The sequence below is a fragment of the Manacus candei genome, unplaced genomic scaffold, assembly GCF_025592945.1.
Source record: "Manacus candei isolate 608988 ecotype Guabito, Panama unplaced genomic scaffold, ASM2559294v1 h1tg000046l, whole genome shotgun sequence".
NCBI classification, from domain to species: Eukaryota; Metazoa; Chordata; class Aves; order Passeriformes; family Pipridae; genus Manacus; species Manacus candei.
Window position 1 is genome coordinate 14,879,880 of NW_026138094.1, and position 13,397 is coordinate 14,893,276.

General features: G+C 42.4%; 1 protein-coding gene across 1 annotated transcript; it reads right to left on the bottom strand.

The window, feature by feature from the left end:
• Positions 1–252: 252 nt before the first annotated feature.
• Positions 253–9,129, bottom strand: LCTL (lactase like). The gene is made up of 13 exons (XM_051797063.1): positions 9,015–9,129; positions 7,871–8,031; positions 6,326–6,413; positions 5,973–6,082; positions 5,581–5,709; positions 5,018–5,113; positions 4,252–4,306; positions 3,999–4,160; positions 3,133–3,407; positions 2,733–2,859; positions 2,092–2,291; positions 1,541–1,604; positions 253–368 (listed from the first exon to the last, which is right to left on the bottom strand). Exons 1-13 carry the CDS (start codon positions 9,127–9,129, stop codon positions 253–255), a joined length of 1,698 nt encoding a protein of 565 aa, XP_051653023.1.
• Positions 9,130–13,397: the final 4,268 nt, after the last annotated feature.

The window sequence follows — 13,397 nt, forward strand, 5'->3', positions numbered from 1 at the left end:
ATAATACCAAATGTAAAATCTCCTACATCAAATCAGTAGAAGTTGATGTAGAAAGAGAAAGTACTTTGGGTTTTGATTGAAAAAAAAAAAGTGGTATTTTGGGAATTGAGCAGAAAAAGCTCTAAAAGCTTAGGTGGGTAAGTAAAGTTTCTTTAGAGGGGTTTAAAAAGAGGCATCTGTGGTGAACTTTAACCCCTCAAAACAGCTGCATCTTATTCCTTTTGCCCAGTGAAAGTGTGTGAATGTGGAATTTTAGGTGTGATTTCGAAGGTAGAATATGAGTAGGACAATACAGATGAGGATGCAGAGTGTGAAAACTGTAGGAAGAACAATCTCTGTCACCATTTCCATGTGAGTAATCAGGGAATCTAGAATTTGAGAAATGAGGAATATGTAAGAAATTTATTCCTTTGGAGTGCACTAAAAGAGAGTTTGCATAAATTAAGGATTTTTTTGAGCATAAAATTGTTGACATTGGCATAAACAGCAAAGAAAACAAACAAAATTTCAGCAGTCTGCAAAAGCTGGAGCAAATCCATGACAGTTTTCCCCCTTTTTTTCTTTCTGAGGTAATTTTTGGAAGACATTCAGGGCTCAAAGGGCTGTAAAAATGATGTTTGCTAGGAATTAGTTTCAGTGTATTAACAGTATTTTATCGTGCCTTTGATTTTTATTCCCTCCACCTGAAGGAGAAAGGGTAGAAAATTGTCCAAGAGAAATCCTTGGGAGGCACTTGGGCCCTTTTTGTGATTGTCCTGTAGCTGTTTGAAAAATCAAAAGGGTTTTATTAAAAGGGTAGAATTTTATCCCCCAGGAAAGCCTGGAAGAGCTCAGGAAACCCAGTTCATTCCCACAGAACATGGAACTCGGGAGCTGAGGCTGAGCAGGGTAAACTTGGGATGACTGACCTTTCCTACCATGTGGAATTTAGCTCATCCTCCTTGTAAGACTCCATAACACTAATTTATCTTTCTTAAAAGCTGCAGAAACCCACTGGGGTTGATTGTTTAACTCAGGAATTGTGGAGGGGCCTGGATTACCCCAGGAATGCTGGCTGAGCCTGGCACTGGAAGCTGCAGAGCCTCCTGTGTTCCCTGTCCTTGAGCAGCTGCTCTGAGCTGCTGGTGGCTTTGTTACCAGAGTAAAACTTGGCTTAACCTTAGGCCAGGCCTTGGCCCTTTTCTTTTATGGTTGCACTTTGTGTAGAAATCAAACACTTAGAGATTTTCTCTCTGGGTTGGTTTGTGTTTGCAAAAGCATTTATACTTTTATTTTCAGGAGAACCCTGTCATCCCTAACCTCGGTTTTAAGCAGGATCTCTTCCAGTTCGTGTGTTCCACCAAGATCCCAAGTTAATCCATTCCCCTACAGTGGTTTTAGTTGGAGAGAGTAAATAAACACATTTTTCTTTAGAGGCTTTTTGTGCTTTCAGGGAGAAAATCCTTTTTAGGACCTTGTTAGTAGGACTGTTCACAGAGAAATTTAAAATCTGGAAGTTCCATAAAGTGCTTTTGTAAAACAAAAGCAGACCCATCCTTACCTGCAGCGAGGAGGTGGTGTGTGGAAGAGCAGGAGTCCATGGCCTTCCTGTACCAGTTTTCCACCTGGGAAGGTCGACAGCAGTTCTGTTACAGTGCAAGATTCTGCCCCTTCTCTGTCCCTCAGCACTTGTCCACTATAACAGACTCGAAACTACTTTATTCTCTCAAAATCTCAATGATTTTCTCCAAGTTCCTTCGTGTCTCTGTGGGTTTTGTTGCAATATATTTCTCCAAGTTAATTGTTTAATAAGATTTTTAAAATCACATCATGATATGTACTACCTTGCTGCAAAATGATGTGGAATATATGTAATTTTCTACCTAGAAATCTGACAGGGCACTGCTACCTTCTGATTCAGTAATTCCAATTAGAGTTTTTGGAAACAGTAATCGAGGCTGTTCCCACTTTCAGTGTCTGTGAAACACATCCCTAATTTACACAACCCAAGTATCACTTCATGTACCATATTCAGACAAGTTTCCTGAAATCCTATGAGATATTTGCCCGTGTATTGAAGAAAAAAAGAATAAAACCAGCAGTTCACATCACCTCTCTTGGATTTGGGAATCCATTGGCACTGATAATCTTTTTATAATAGTCAGCAGATGCCTTTGGGTACCGTGGCTTGTTCTTGTTTTTGAAGTCAATGTGGTAAAGCCCAAATTTTTCAGAGAATCCTTTGTTCCATTCGAATTTATCCAGCAGGGACCAGGCAGTGTAACCTTTCACATTGACTCCATCATTGAGAGCTGCAAACACAAACCAAAAGATTCTGAGAAATGTGTTTGTGGTACTTCAAACACTCTGTATTTAAGTCTGTAGGTGTTTGGGTTTATACCAGGAAAACATGGGGAGGAGGACAGGAAAAAAGCAAAGTAAAAAGTCATTTGGAGTCTTTAAAAATGCTGTCTTTAGCTTAGAGGTCCCAGAGCTTTGTGAACGTGGTAATTAAGTGCAATTTCTCCTTTTTGAACATGGAAAAACTGCTGATCTGTTGCAATATTAAATCTCATGGAGGTTATTATGTTTATTAGCATCAGTAGATTTGCTTCCATTGTCATTTTGCTGACAATTTATCATCTCCTTTCACCCTTAGATATTTATTTCTTTACGATGTAAAAGACAAGTAGAGATAACCAGAAGGTGAAAACACTCAAAAAGTCCAACCCCTAAAAGGTGTTTTAAGTTACCTTTGAGTATCTCATTGATGTATCCCTTCAGGTACTGGATCCTGCCCTCATCACACAGCTCAGTGCACTGGGCTGCCTCAGACACCCCGTTCTCTGTCACATAAATGAGGGGGTTCCCATACTGGGTCTGCAAACAAGGGGGTTTACATAAAATAACTTTATTTTGACAACACAAAGCTAGGAAAAAATGCCCTAAAAGCAATTTTCTAGGTTTACTTAGTAAGAAAAAGGTAACTAGGAATTTAATATAACTACAGTTTTATTTTAAAAGGAAACCTCCCAGTGTGACAAGATAAATATTTAGGGGGGAACTGTTGAAAATCAAAGAGTGTAAATGCAGCTCCTGTGTGTAACCAGGCATTTTGTTGGCTCTTTTTAATCAAAGATCTCCTCTACTCACCTTGATGAAGTTGAGCAATCTTCTGAACCCCCAGGGCACAGAATAAAGCCACTTAGGACCCGGAGCTGGCCAGTTGGGGTCCACCAGTTCAGCCAAGTCCCTGTCAGTGTGGTAACCAGACACTTGGAGAAAGGGAAAGTTCTTCTGCAGGACATAGCGAGTGGTGAAATGACCTATTCCCAGGAAATCTGAGGTGCCTTTAATGTAGGTTTTCTCTTGCACTGAGAAGGTTGGTAATCTGGATGTCCCCAGGCCCTGCTGGGCGCTCTTCCTGCCTATCAGAATAATGGCAGGAAACACTTGTGAGGGGCAGGAAATTTGTTTGCTTTCCCTCACCAACAGTAAATCAGAGAACTGTGAAATCCTGGAATGGTTTGGGTTGGAAGGGACCTGAAAGATAATCCCATTCCACCCCCTGCCATGGGCAGGGACACCTTCCACTGTCCCAGGTTGCTCCAAGCCCTGTCCAACCTGGCCTTGGACACTTCCAGGGATGGGGCAGCCACAGCTTCTCTGGGCAACCTGGGCCAGGGCCTCCCCACCCTCCCAGGGAAGGAATTCTTATGGTTTTCCTGAGCTTGATGTAAGTGTAGAGGCCACTTGGGTTTGATTGCTTCTTTAAGATGAAAGAATCTTTCATCCTTTTAGTTTGGAGAAGTGAGTTGGGTGCAATACATGGAAAACCAGTGATTTAAAGTGTTCTGGTGTGTCCCCAAACTGCTCAGGAGCCGTGTCCGCCCTGGGGGCCATCGATGTCTCACCTGTGCCCTCATCCCTGACTAAAGTACATACTGGCCAGGAGCTATTCCCTTTAATGTGCTCAAAGTGTGGGATTTATTCATCTTTAGTTGGTTACTGGGACTTACCCACATAATTCTTCATGACCTCTGGGTAGTCCCCTCTGTAAATGGGGTTTGCAAACCAGCCCAGGTGGAACTGGATGTACCTCTCAGCGGCGTCCCTGTCTGTCTGGCTGTGGGGGTCAACAGGCTCCCCCCAGCCACTGGTCAGGGAGATTCCCACCATCCCTAAAACACAGAGGGACAATTCTGCAGTTTGTGCATCTTCTCTAAGCCCTTCCCATAAATCAAGGACAATCCCAGGATGATTCCTGCTTACCTTGCTGCTCCCTGCGCCACGTGTTGTTGTAGGAGTGCCAAACCTTGGCGTGAGTCTGCAAATTAAAACACAGTCAATCACCTGCATGTTTGAACCTGTTATGCCATGGGCAGTATTGCAAAGCTGGTGAAGAGCAGTTTTTGCACTAAGATCTGTCTGAAAATATCACAGAATTTCTTTTAGGTGTGTCACAGAAGCTTTCATTTCGTGTAAGAGGTCAAAAAGCATTTATGCAAGATTCCTTCCTGAACTCCAGGAGATCCCCAGGGAGGTAACACACATTACTATACATCCATAGTAACTATATATCTACTATATAGATACAGTCACTGGAGTGTTCTGTCCATGTCTCCAGTCTTTGCATGTCTTTGCCTAATTCATTCAGGCAGGTGAACACTAATTTTAACAAGCAGTAGCCTTCCTTCCCTTCCTGAAGTCACTTTGCAAAATTCCAGTTCATTTCAACAGGTCAGGATATTATTGCTTGTTTCTGGAGTAACCTGGATATTTGCTTTTCAATCAGATTGAAACTTACTATGAGGCACTTAAATTATAAGGAAAATTGAAGTTGATGCAACAGTGTCACATCAAGCACCTACAATTCCAGGCTACACTGGAATATTCACTGGTGGTTTAAAGGCAGGGGATAATTTCCATGTCCTACTTGGAAATTCCATTGCTATGAAACTATATCTCTGTTTAAAGAGTAAAATTTGCTAAAAAATTCTTAATTAACATCTAATTTAAAGCATGATTTCAGTGTTACTTTGATGATGTGGTGAGCAGCCTTGTATGCTCCACACCCCCCGAGCTTCAGTCCTGGGGCGTGTTCTCCTGTCTCATAACCATTCTCAGCAACTGCCTGCAAAGACACAGAGTTAGTTCTTCTCCAAGGAATGTGCTGCCATGCTATGGATTGGGATTCTGTGCTCCCCTGCAGGGGCTGTCCCTCTCCAATCCCATTTTTCCTCCCCTTGGCTCCCATCTGCTCCCACCCTGCCTGGTTGATAACGTGCTGTGGCTTGTTGGGAACAAGGTGCTGGTGACTGGTGTTCATGGAGTGACCTGATGAAATTCAGGAGGGGCCTCTCTGATTCCTGTCCCTCTTTCCTCTCCAGCTGATGATTTTTTAAAACTTCACTGGAATTTTATCTTAAAACTCAACCTTTGTGCAAGCTCTGCCCACCGAGATTTTTGGCCACGAAGATTAATGGTCTAAGTCTCTCCCTTTCCTTCTCCCCCTCCCATTTCTAACCTACTTTCCTCTAGTGTCACTTCCATGGATTTCTGGGAACAGAAGGGTTTGGAAGGACAGCACTGATAACTTACCCAAGGGTTGCTGAAAGTAATCCAGTGTTTCACACGATCACCAAACTTCTCAAAACACAGATTTGCATAATCATTAAAGTAATTTATCATGCTTATATTCTGCCAGCCTCCATATTTTTCTTGGAGAACCTTTGGGAATATGAATTTCAAGAATTAATAATTGTACTTAAAGTTCAGCTGCTTGTTAACAAAGACTTTATGTCAGTAGCTCAGAAGGAGATTTTTCAAAACTTCAATGCATATAATATAGAAATGAATAGGAAACAGTTGAAAGTACTTAAAGTCATGCTGATATCATTAATTTTCTAAAGTAATTTTAGTCCTTAAACTTAGAAATACTTTATATTTGATACTTTATCTTTGATGTTTCACTAATCTAAATATTGTCTTACCTGTGGAAGATCCCAGTGGTAGAGGCTCACAATAGGGGTAATATTGTTTTCCAGGAGGCTGTTAATTGTGTCATTGTAGAACTGGATTCCCTTCTCATTCAGCTGCTCAGCTGATGGAAAGCACAGACAAGGAATTCCCTGGCTTGGTTCTCAAAGAACTGAAGGAATAGAAATCTAAAAATTTTGACTAAGGAATTGTCCATTTCAGCAATGGGAACACTGTAATGGGTAAACTCTGTTCTGCAAAGAAACTGAAACCTGTTTAACAGTAATTTTAAACAACTGTGGGTTATTCAGGAGGCAAATTCCTGATAAAAATACTGGTGAGAATGTAGGGAAATTGTTGTGCTTACCTTTGATTCCAGTGGGCATAATCCGAGGCCACGAGATGGACAAGAGGTAGTGATTCACTTTGAGCTCCTTCAGTAACTGGATGTCATCCTGGGAAAAGAAAATCCCCCACATCCCAAGGCTGAGCAGAACAACTTCAGGTACTCATCTGTCCTAACTGACCCTGAATGCAGAAAATCTACAGAGGAGTTCCCCAAAAGGGGATTCCATCTGTTATTTTTGATTTTAAGATGGTTGGTTCTACTGGTATCTTTTCTTTCTTTTTTTTTTTTCTTTTGGACACTCCAAAGAAGTCCTGTAATGTTTTGTGTAACTATGGAAACAGAAGGGTTTGACCCTCAGGACTGAAATGTAAGTTGAGGTATTTTGCACCACAGTTATATTTATGTCAGAATTTGTCAGAAAATAATAGAAGCCTGTAAATCTTGACCTCAAACATTTCAGCTTAGGCTGAAAACATGGTTGTGCAGGCTTTCATTTATTGCCCTACACTGGAGTTAGGAAAAAACCTAAATTCCATATGAATACATGTTCTTATTGTAAGAAATCATCCATCTTCAATATTAAAAGAAATTAGCAATTGATAGTGTTTGAGCCAATGCAAATTCTGATGATTAAAGCAAATAAAGAATGCTTTCATAGAAAGAAGACCCTGTAACTGGGCACATATGACTAAGTTTTAGAAAGTGTCTCAAAATCCCAGCCCAGAGAAGTGAGTAAATGTTGAAATGACTTTGTTTCTGCCCAGATCCTCTCTGAAAAATGTCCTGTGCTCATCACGTCCATCTCTTCGGGTGCCACAGCCCAGTGAGGCTCAGCCCCAGCCTCTGTGAGGGTTTTTATTAATCTGTTCTTTCAAACTGCTGCTGGTTTGAGAGACCAAATGAAACCTCTCCTGCATTTCCCCATTTTAGCAGAGTAAAGCACAAAAAGTTTATTTTCTCTTAGTTCTTACTGAAACCTCTGATTCTCCCATGGGGAGAAACCTCAGTGGAATAGAACTTAAAATGAGTTGGAATCCCAATTATGTGATACTGGCTTATCCCAGGCATTCGGATTCCTCTTGCTGTGGATGTGTCTTTCCTCCAGGACAGTCACTGGAAAATTGTTTTTGATGGTTTTGAGCTTGGAAACATCTTGTGAATAGAGCTGCACTGATTATTTATTTGTTACCCATTCAGAAAAGGGGAAACATTCAGAGTGAATTTTAAAGCCTCTTAAAAACACATAGAAAACCTCAAGCACACAGAGAAAAGTGTCAGTTTTATTCAAAGCTCAAATGTGTCCATTGTTCTAACTAAGGATCTGGAAGTTCTACACAATTTGGAATGACACCAAAATCCTGCCAAATGGAGACATGTTTGGGAAGTGCAGTGCTGTGATTGATTCAGTGAGATTGCTGGGAAAGAAGAAGTGATTAAGAAGTAATTAAGAATATCATCCCAAGTTTAAGGAGCCTATAGAGCAACTAAAGGTGTTATTTCCAGGTGGGAAATGAGGAGCATGGAATGGCTGCAGAGTGTTTGCAGAGGTGAAGGGAAGGGTACCTTGACTCTGTAGTATCCATCACAGGCTGAATCTCCCGTTTCATTCCTGAACACTTTCCCTTTCCTGTGGGTAAAAGCATCCCAGATACTTGGTCCTTTCCCATCCTTGTCCCAGGCCCCCTCAGTCTGGTAGGCAGAGCTTCCCACACCCCAGAGGAAACCTGGAGGGAAAACAAGGGAGTTACTCCAACATTTTCCTCCTGAACTGGTCTTGGTACTAAATTTTAACAGGAGAAAGGAACTGAATGTGAAAGTCCTGACCAAAGGCCAGTGTTTTCCATGTGAAAATGTATCAGTGCCTAAAAAGGGACTGTCTGAATGTGGGGTGTAAACTGGAGGTGTTCTAAGGCACTGGAAAGGAATCTCATTCTTAAATGTATTAAATATATAAAATCTATTTTATAGTGATGAGGTAGTGCTTTGATAGCATGGCAGAAAGGTCTTACTGTAAAAAAAAAATAATAGAGGTTTTCACATCATTTTTCCCTGCTGGTTTTTGTGGTGGTTTTAGCAACCACAAGTCTAGCTGTTATGTAAAATAAATAGAAATATTCTGCATTACTTTCCTATTATTACACAAAATACCACGAGGAATCCATTTCATAAACCACTTAAAAACTTGAGCATGAAAAGCAGTCAGATGTCCTTCTAGTTCTGATTTTGCTTGAGTGAACTGTATATATAAATATATGTTGAAGAAAGGATAAAGTTCATAAATCAGTACTGAAGAGTGGATTGAATAATATAAACAGCTTGAAACAAGCCCAGTTATTTCACCTATTTCTTAAGTCAGCTGCAAAGGTTATTTTTAGTTTAAAATATTTCATTAGTTTTAGATTATTTATGAGAAAGGAGGGGAGTTCTCAGGTGTGATTTGTTGTACTCTGCATCTTAGAAAAAGGGAAATATAAGTAAAGGAATATGAAATAATAATCTGTTAGCATTTAGTACGTGTTTAGTGTTTGAAGTGACTATGGAGTGCAGGGTCCTGTGGCTCCTGGTGTTCCCAAGGATGTAACTGCCCTGTGGTTTTGTCTCTGCCCTTTCCCTGGAAGCACAAGGAAAACCTTTCTGGTCACTTGTGCAACCCCCCAGGTGGATGTGGAAGGCTGGAACCCCCCAGGCAAGGGTGGCTCCGGAGTACCAGCTGGAAAGGTGCCGTAGTAGAAGGAGCCGGGGTTGTTCTTTGTCCACTGGAAGTCCTGGGCCGTGCCCAGCCCCAGGAGCAGCAGCACAGCCCAGCCCCTCAGCGTGTCCATCCTCAGGGCTCCTCTGCACGGTCCACCTGGCAAGGGAAGAGCACTGTCAGGAGCTGCTGCTCCACAGCTGAGGGGATCCAAGGGAAAAGCTGATTTTTAGTGCTCAGGAGGTTCCATGTCAGCAAAGGCCAAAAGCAGCACTTGGGTGAAGTGGAAGATGCAGCTTCTGGCAGGGTGAGGAAAACCAGGGAAGAATGAAACACCTGATTATAACCACTAAGACCTGCCTATTTTCCATGATTACTTTATTCTGAAAGTCTCTGTGTTGTTCTGAGTTTCAAACTCTCCCACTGGGGTCAGTAACTAAACCCCTGCAAACTGCCAGGAGAGAAGTGGTTGTGCTGCAGCCTCTTACCCCTGAATGTGATGGCAGCAAACCCTGGGCAAGTTGTAAAGGAAAATTAACACTTGCAATTATTGCAGCTTTAATTAATTGCAGCTTTTATCTCAGTGATGTCCCTTTTATCCAGTCCCAGCCTCAATTTTCAATTTTAACTGTGACATCAAATTAAGCTCTTGGTGGAGCAATAGTTTAACTATTTTAACTGTGTTAAAGTTTCAGAAGGGCTTTGTAGAGCAGCAGTTTTTCCCCCCAGTTGATACAGTTCTCATGTGTTTCACTGAGAAGAAGTACAAATATCTTATAAAAAGTCATGTTTTGCATTGGAGTGCCTGACCAAAATAAACCCCTAAGTTTGGTAAAACCCAAAAGGCAAAGGAGCCCTTTTGCAGAACATGGAGTAAATGTACAATCTCAGAGGCCTCTGGTTCCTCTGTGTTTACTAATGATCATTCCATGTCTCCTGGTTAACACAGGAACTGCACAGCTGGCTTGGGAAAATGGAACTACTTCAGCACCAAAGGCTTTAGTCTCGGATTAAAAATATCTCCACCTCTGCATTTTGAACGGGAACATTTGGATTGCAACGGGAAAAAAAAAAGAGCAGACTACAAACATTTAAAACATCAGCTCTAAATACTCTAGAAGTACTTTTATTTGGACTAAAAGGGCTGCAAATGTGATTTTAATTTAGATGTTGACAGTCCGGTGCAGCTCTTCAGCCTAGTCAGTACATTTAAATGTAGTGTTACCCTTGGTGTTTTGTCAGCAATGACCAACAGTCACGTGGAAAGAAGGCAGGAGAAAACAAATTGTGTTCTGGGGGGGTCTGTCAGTGGTTTCTATAGCTGAGGCTTTACTCCAGGGCAGAAGGACTGGCTGGTTTTACAGGGGTGCTGATAATTCTCTTCCAAAGTCAGAGTGGGGCTTTAATAACATTTTAGGGAGTTTATTCTGGTTTTAGGCAGTTGTGATGACCTAATTCGTCATTTGGGTAACTCACAGAATCTGTGATAGATACCCTAATGATTCTGTGAATATTTTAGGGGTTTGTTATGGGTTTAGACATTTGTAACTCTCTGATTCGTATTTGGGGAGCTGGGAGCTCAGTTGGAGCTCAGGATAATGAATCAAAATCAGGATATTTTTTTCACTCTTTGGCCTGATTATTCTTCTTGTTAGTAGCAGTATCAGAAATCATTTCAGTACCTCATGAACTGCTCAAGCACAAGAATCACATTATGATTTTACAACCCCCTGCACTGAAGAAAACAGTCTTATGGACAGTCCCTTGTGGAATATTCAATCCATTACTTTTCAAATCAATACATCTATTTTGGAACTATTCATTGCTCTGTTTTTCTGGCAGGTACCTTTACAAATCAGTAGAATAAACAGCTATTCAAACAGTGCAAAAAGGTTCAATAAGTTCAGACTGTAAAGCTGGCCCTGGAAAAACCCTTTTGACCCTCATGTTCTCTGGCAGCTCCAGAACCTCCTGCCCTGCTTATAAATGGAGTTATTTTCATTTCCCCCCATTCCTGCCTTACCTGGTGTTCTTCACAACAGATGTGTCCTAACTGGGCGATTCCTCTGGACTGCCACAAACCTGCCAGGGCATTCAGAATAAACTGACTTTCCCACAGGAATTGCATGGAATGGATCCAGCTGCCACAAAAACTCGGGAGAAACATCTAGTCGAAAACAGCATTTTGTTCACTTGGAGGCAAAACAAAAAAGAACAATCCTTTTGTATCCACAGTCAAATGTGCAGGACAAGCTTTAGCTTAACCATAGGAATCTGTTAGCAGGGAGGGATTTTCCTGTGTGAGCAAAATCAGCTTTGCAGGGATCTATACATTCCCACCCAACTGCACTGGCTCCTGAACGGGGTTGGTAGACATTTCCATCTCCAAACATCCACGGTGTTGGGAGACATTTGCCATCAGGAACTGTAGTGATGGGACAAGGAGTGAAGGGTTCAAACTGAGAGGGGGGAAATTTAGGTGAGATATTGGGAAGGAATTCCTGGCTGGGAGGGTGGGGAGGCCCTGGCACAGGTTGCCCAGAGAAGCTGTGGCTGCCCCATCCCTGGAAGTGTCCAAAGCCAGGTTGGACGGGACTTGGAGCAACCTGGGACAGTGGAAGGTGTCCCTGCCCATGGCAGGGGGTGGAATGGGATTATCTTTCAGGTCCCTTCCAACCCAAACCATTCCAGGATTCTGTGATTCCATGATTTTTCTCTTGGTGCAAATGTCTGTGTCCCAAATGGTGTTTCCCAGGGAGATGTCACTGACAGGTTTTGTCAGACCAAGGGCTTTGTCTTTACATGGATCATTTTGAATCAGGATGCAGGCTTGGAAAATAATATCCTTTTTCTTTTCTCTTGTTTCTAGAGGAATTCCTTAGGGTGATGTCTGTGGAAACACCAGCTCTCCAGTCTGGAGGTTCAGCTCAAGCTCTTCATTCTTTTAGTTCTGTGAGTTCCCTTTCAGTCCCCTCTTGTGAATAATGTGCATTTAAAAGGCCATGAAACGAGATGTAACCCATTGCTGGGCTGCAAACAGTGTTTTCAGACATTTCTGTCAGGTGTGGAAAACCTTCCTGTGCTGAGGGAGAAGGGGAAGAGCCTCCCAAGAGCAGCAGGGAAGGGAACTGCAGGAAAGGGCAGAGGGAGGCTCTGGACAACACTGATACAACCAGGAGTGGGAACCTTTCCCACAGCCCCCCTGAGGAAAGGGAGTCTGGGAGCCAGGGGAGTCTCCCAGGGGCAGCAGGAGCAGCTCCAGCCCCGGGTGGGTGATGTTCTCCTCCCTGCTGTGCTCCCCAGGAGCTGCTGCACACTGGGGGTGGGTGGCTCCTGCCGTGGAACCCGCTCTGCTGTGCTTTTGCAGCTGGACAGTTGGTAAACAACCCCCCCATTTATTTATTTAGCTCATCGAGTTTGTCTTTTTTTTTTTGGTCTTTTATTTTCGAGCAGAACCGGTGCCCTCTCGTGGCCAATTCAGTGATAAAGTATTAACGGCAGAACGTTGCCTGATAAAACAAGCAACAACTTTTTAGTTCGTGTGGAGCCTCTGACCTCCGAAGTGAAAAAAGGCATGGAAATTAGAGTGGGAATGTTGTCAGGAGCAGGGCTCTGTACACTTATTTGCCTTCCTGCTCGTTGGGTGGGACCATTTTCAAGCACTGAAAATCCACTCTGGAATATCCCTTGTGATTTATGATGCACAGGAGGGGCAGTGTTGGATAGGTGGATCAGCCTGCAGGGCAGTTTGGTGCCCAAGGCACATTTTTAAGCACTTATTTGTCATTTGTCACGTTTTATCTCCTGCAGAACTGGGTAGGGCAGCAAAGCAGAGTCACTGCAGTGCTGTGCCATGCCAGAGTTGTGGTGATTAAGGCTTTCTCTTGACACAATCTTCTCCTGTGATGTTGTTTCCCAGTTTTCTGCATAAACAAGCCCATGAGATATTTACATTGTGACAACTTGGTCATTTTTTCCTCTTGGAAAAGTTTTATTAGCAGCAGTTTTTAAAAGGTGCCAGAAACACATCAAGGCTATAAAATCTTTTATTGTGTTTTACTGGTAAAAAGAATTTTTTAAAAAAAATGTACTGGGTGGATTCCATCCAGAATTTCCCAGTAAAATAACCTGGGAAGTGGGTTTTGCAACGGGCTCACTGTGTGGGTGTGAAGTCAGGGGAGAGTCACCACTGACTCTGGGGATGTTTTATCTGCTGTTCACTTGTCCACAGCCTGGAGTGGATCTTCATCCATAAATATGTAGGTATTTATGGATTCTCCTGCTGTGGAACACTGTGTGACTGTATCACAAAAGCTTTGGCACACACCCCGCTACCTGAAACAAATTGCTATTTATTTTCCCACTTAATTTTCTATTTTTGTGTTGCAGAACCTCTTATCT

What these genes read in the sequence shown, in the direction of transcription:
- LCTL (XM_051797063.1), bottom strand. Translation starts at nt 9,129, where the DNA reads ATGGACACGCTGAGGGGCTGGGCTGTGCTGCTGCTCCTGGGGCTGGGC. An exon ending in CTACGGCACCTTTCCAGCTG is followed by an intron (nt 8,032 to 9,014) that starts GTACTCCGGAGC and finishes TTTTCCCTCCAG; the next exon opens with GTTTCCTCTGGGGTGTGGGA. An exon ending in TTACTTTCAGCAACCCTTGG is followed by an intron (nt 5,114 to 5,580) that starts GTAAGTTATCAG and finishes GTGTCTTTGCAG; the next exon opens with GCAGTTGCTGAGAATGGTTA.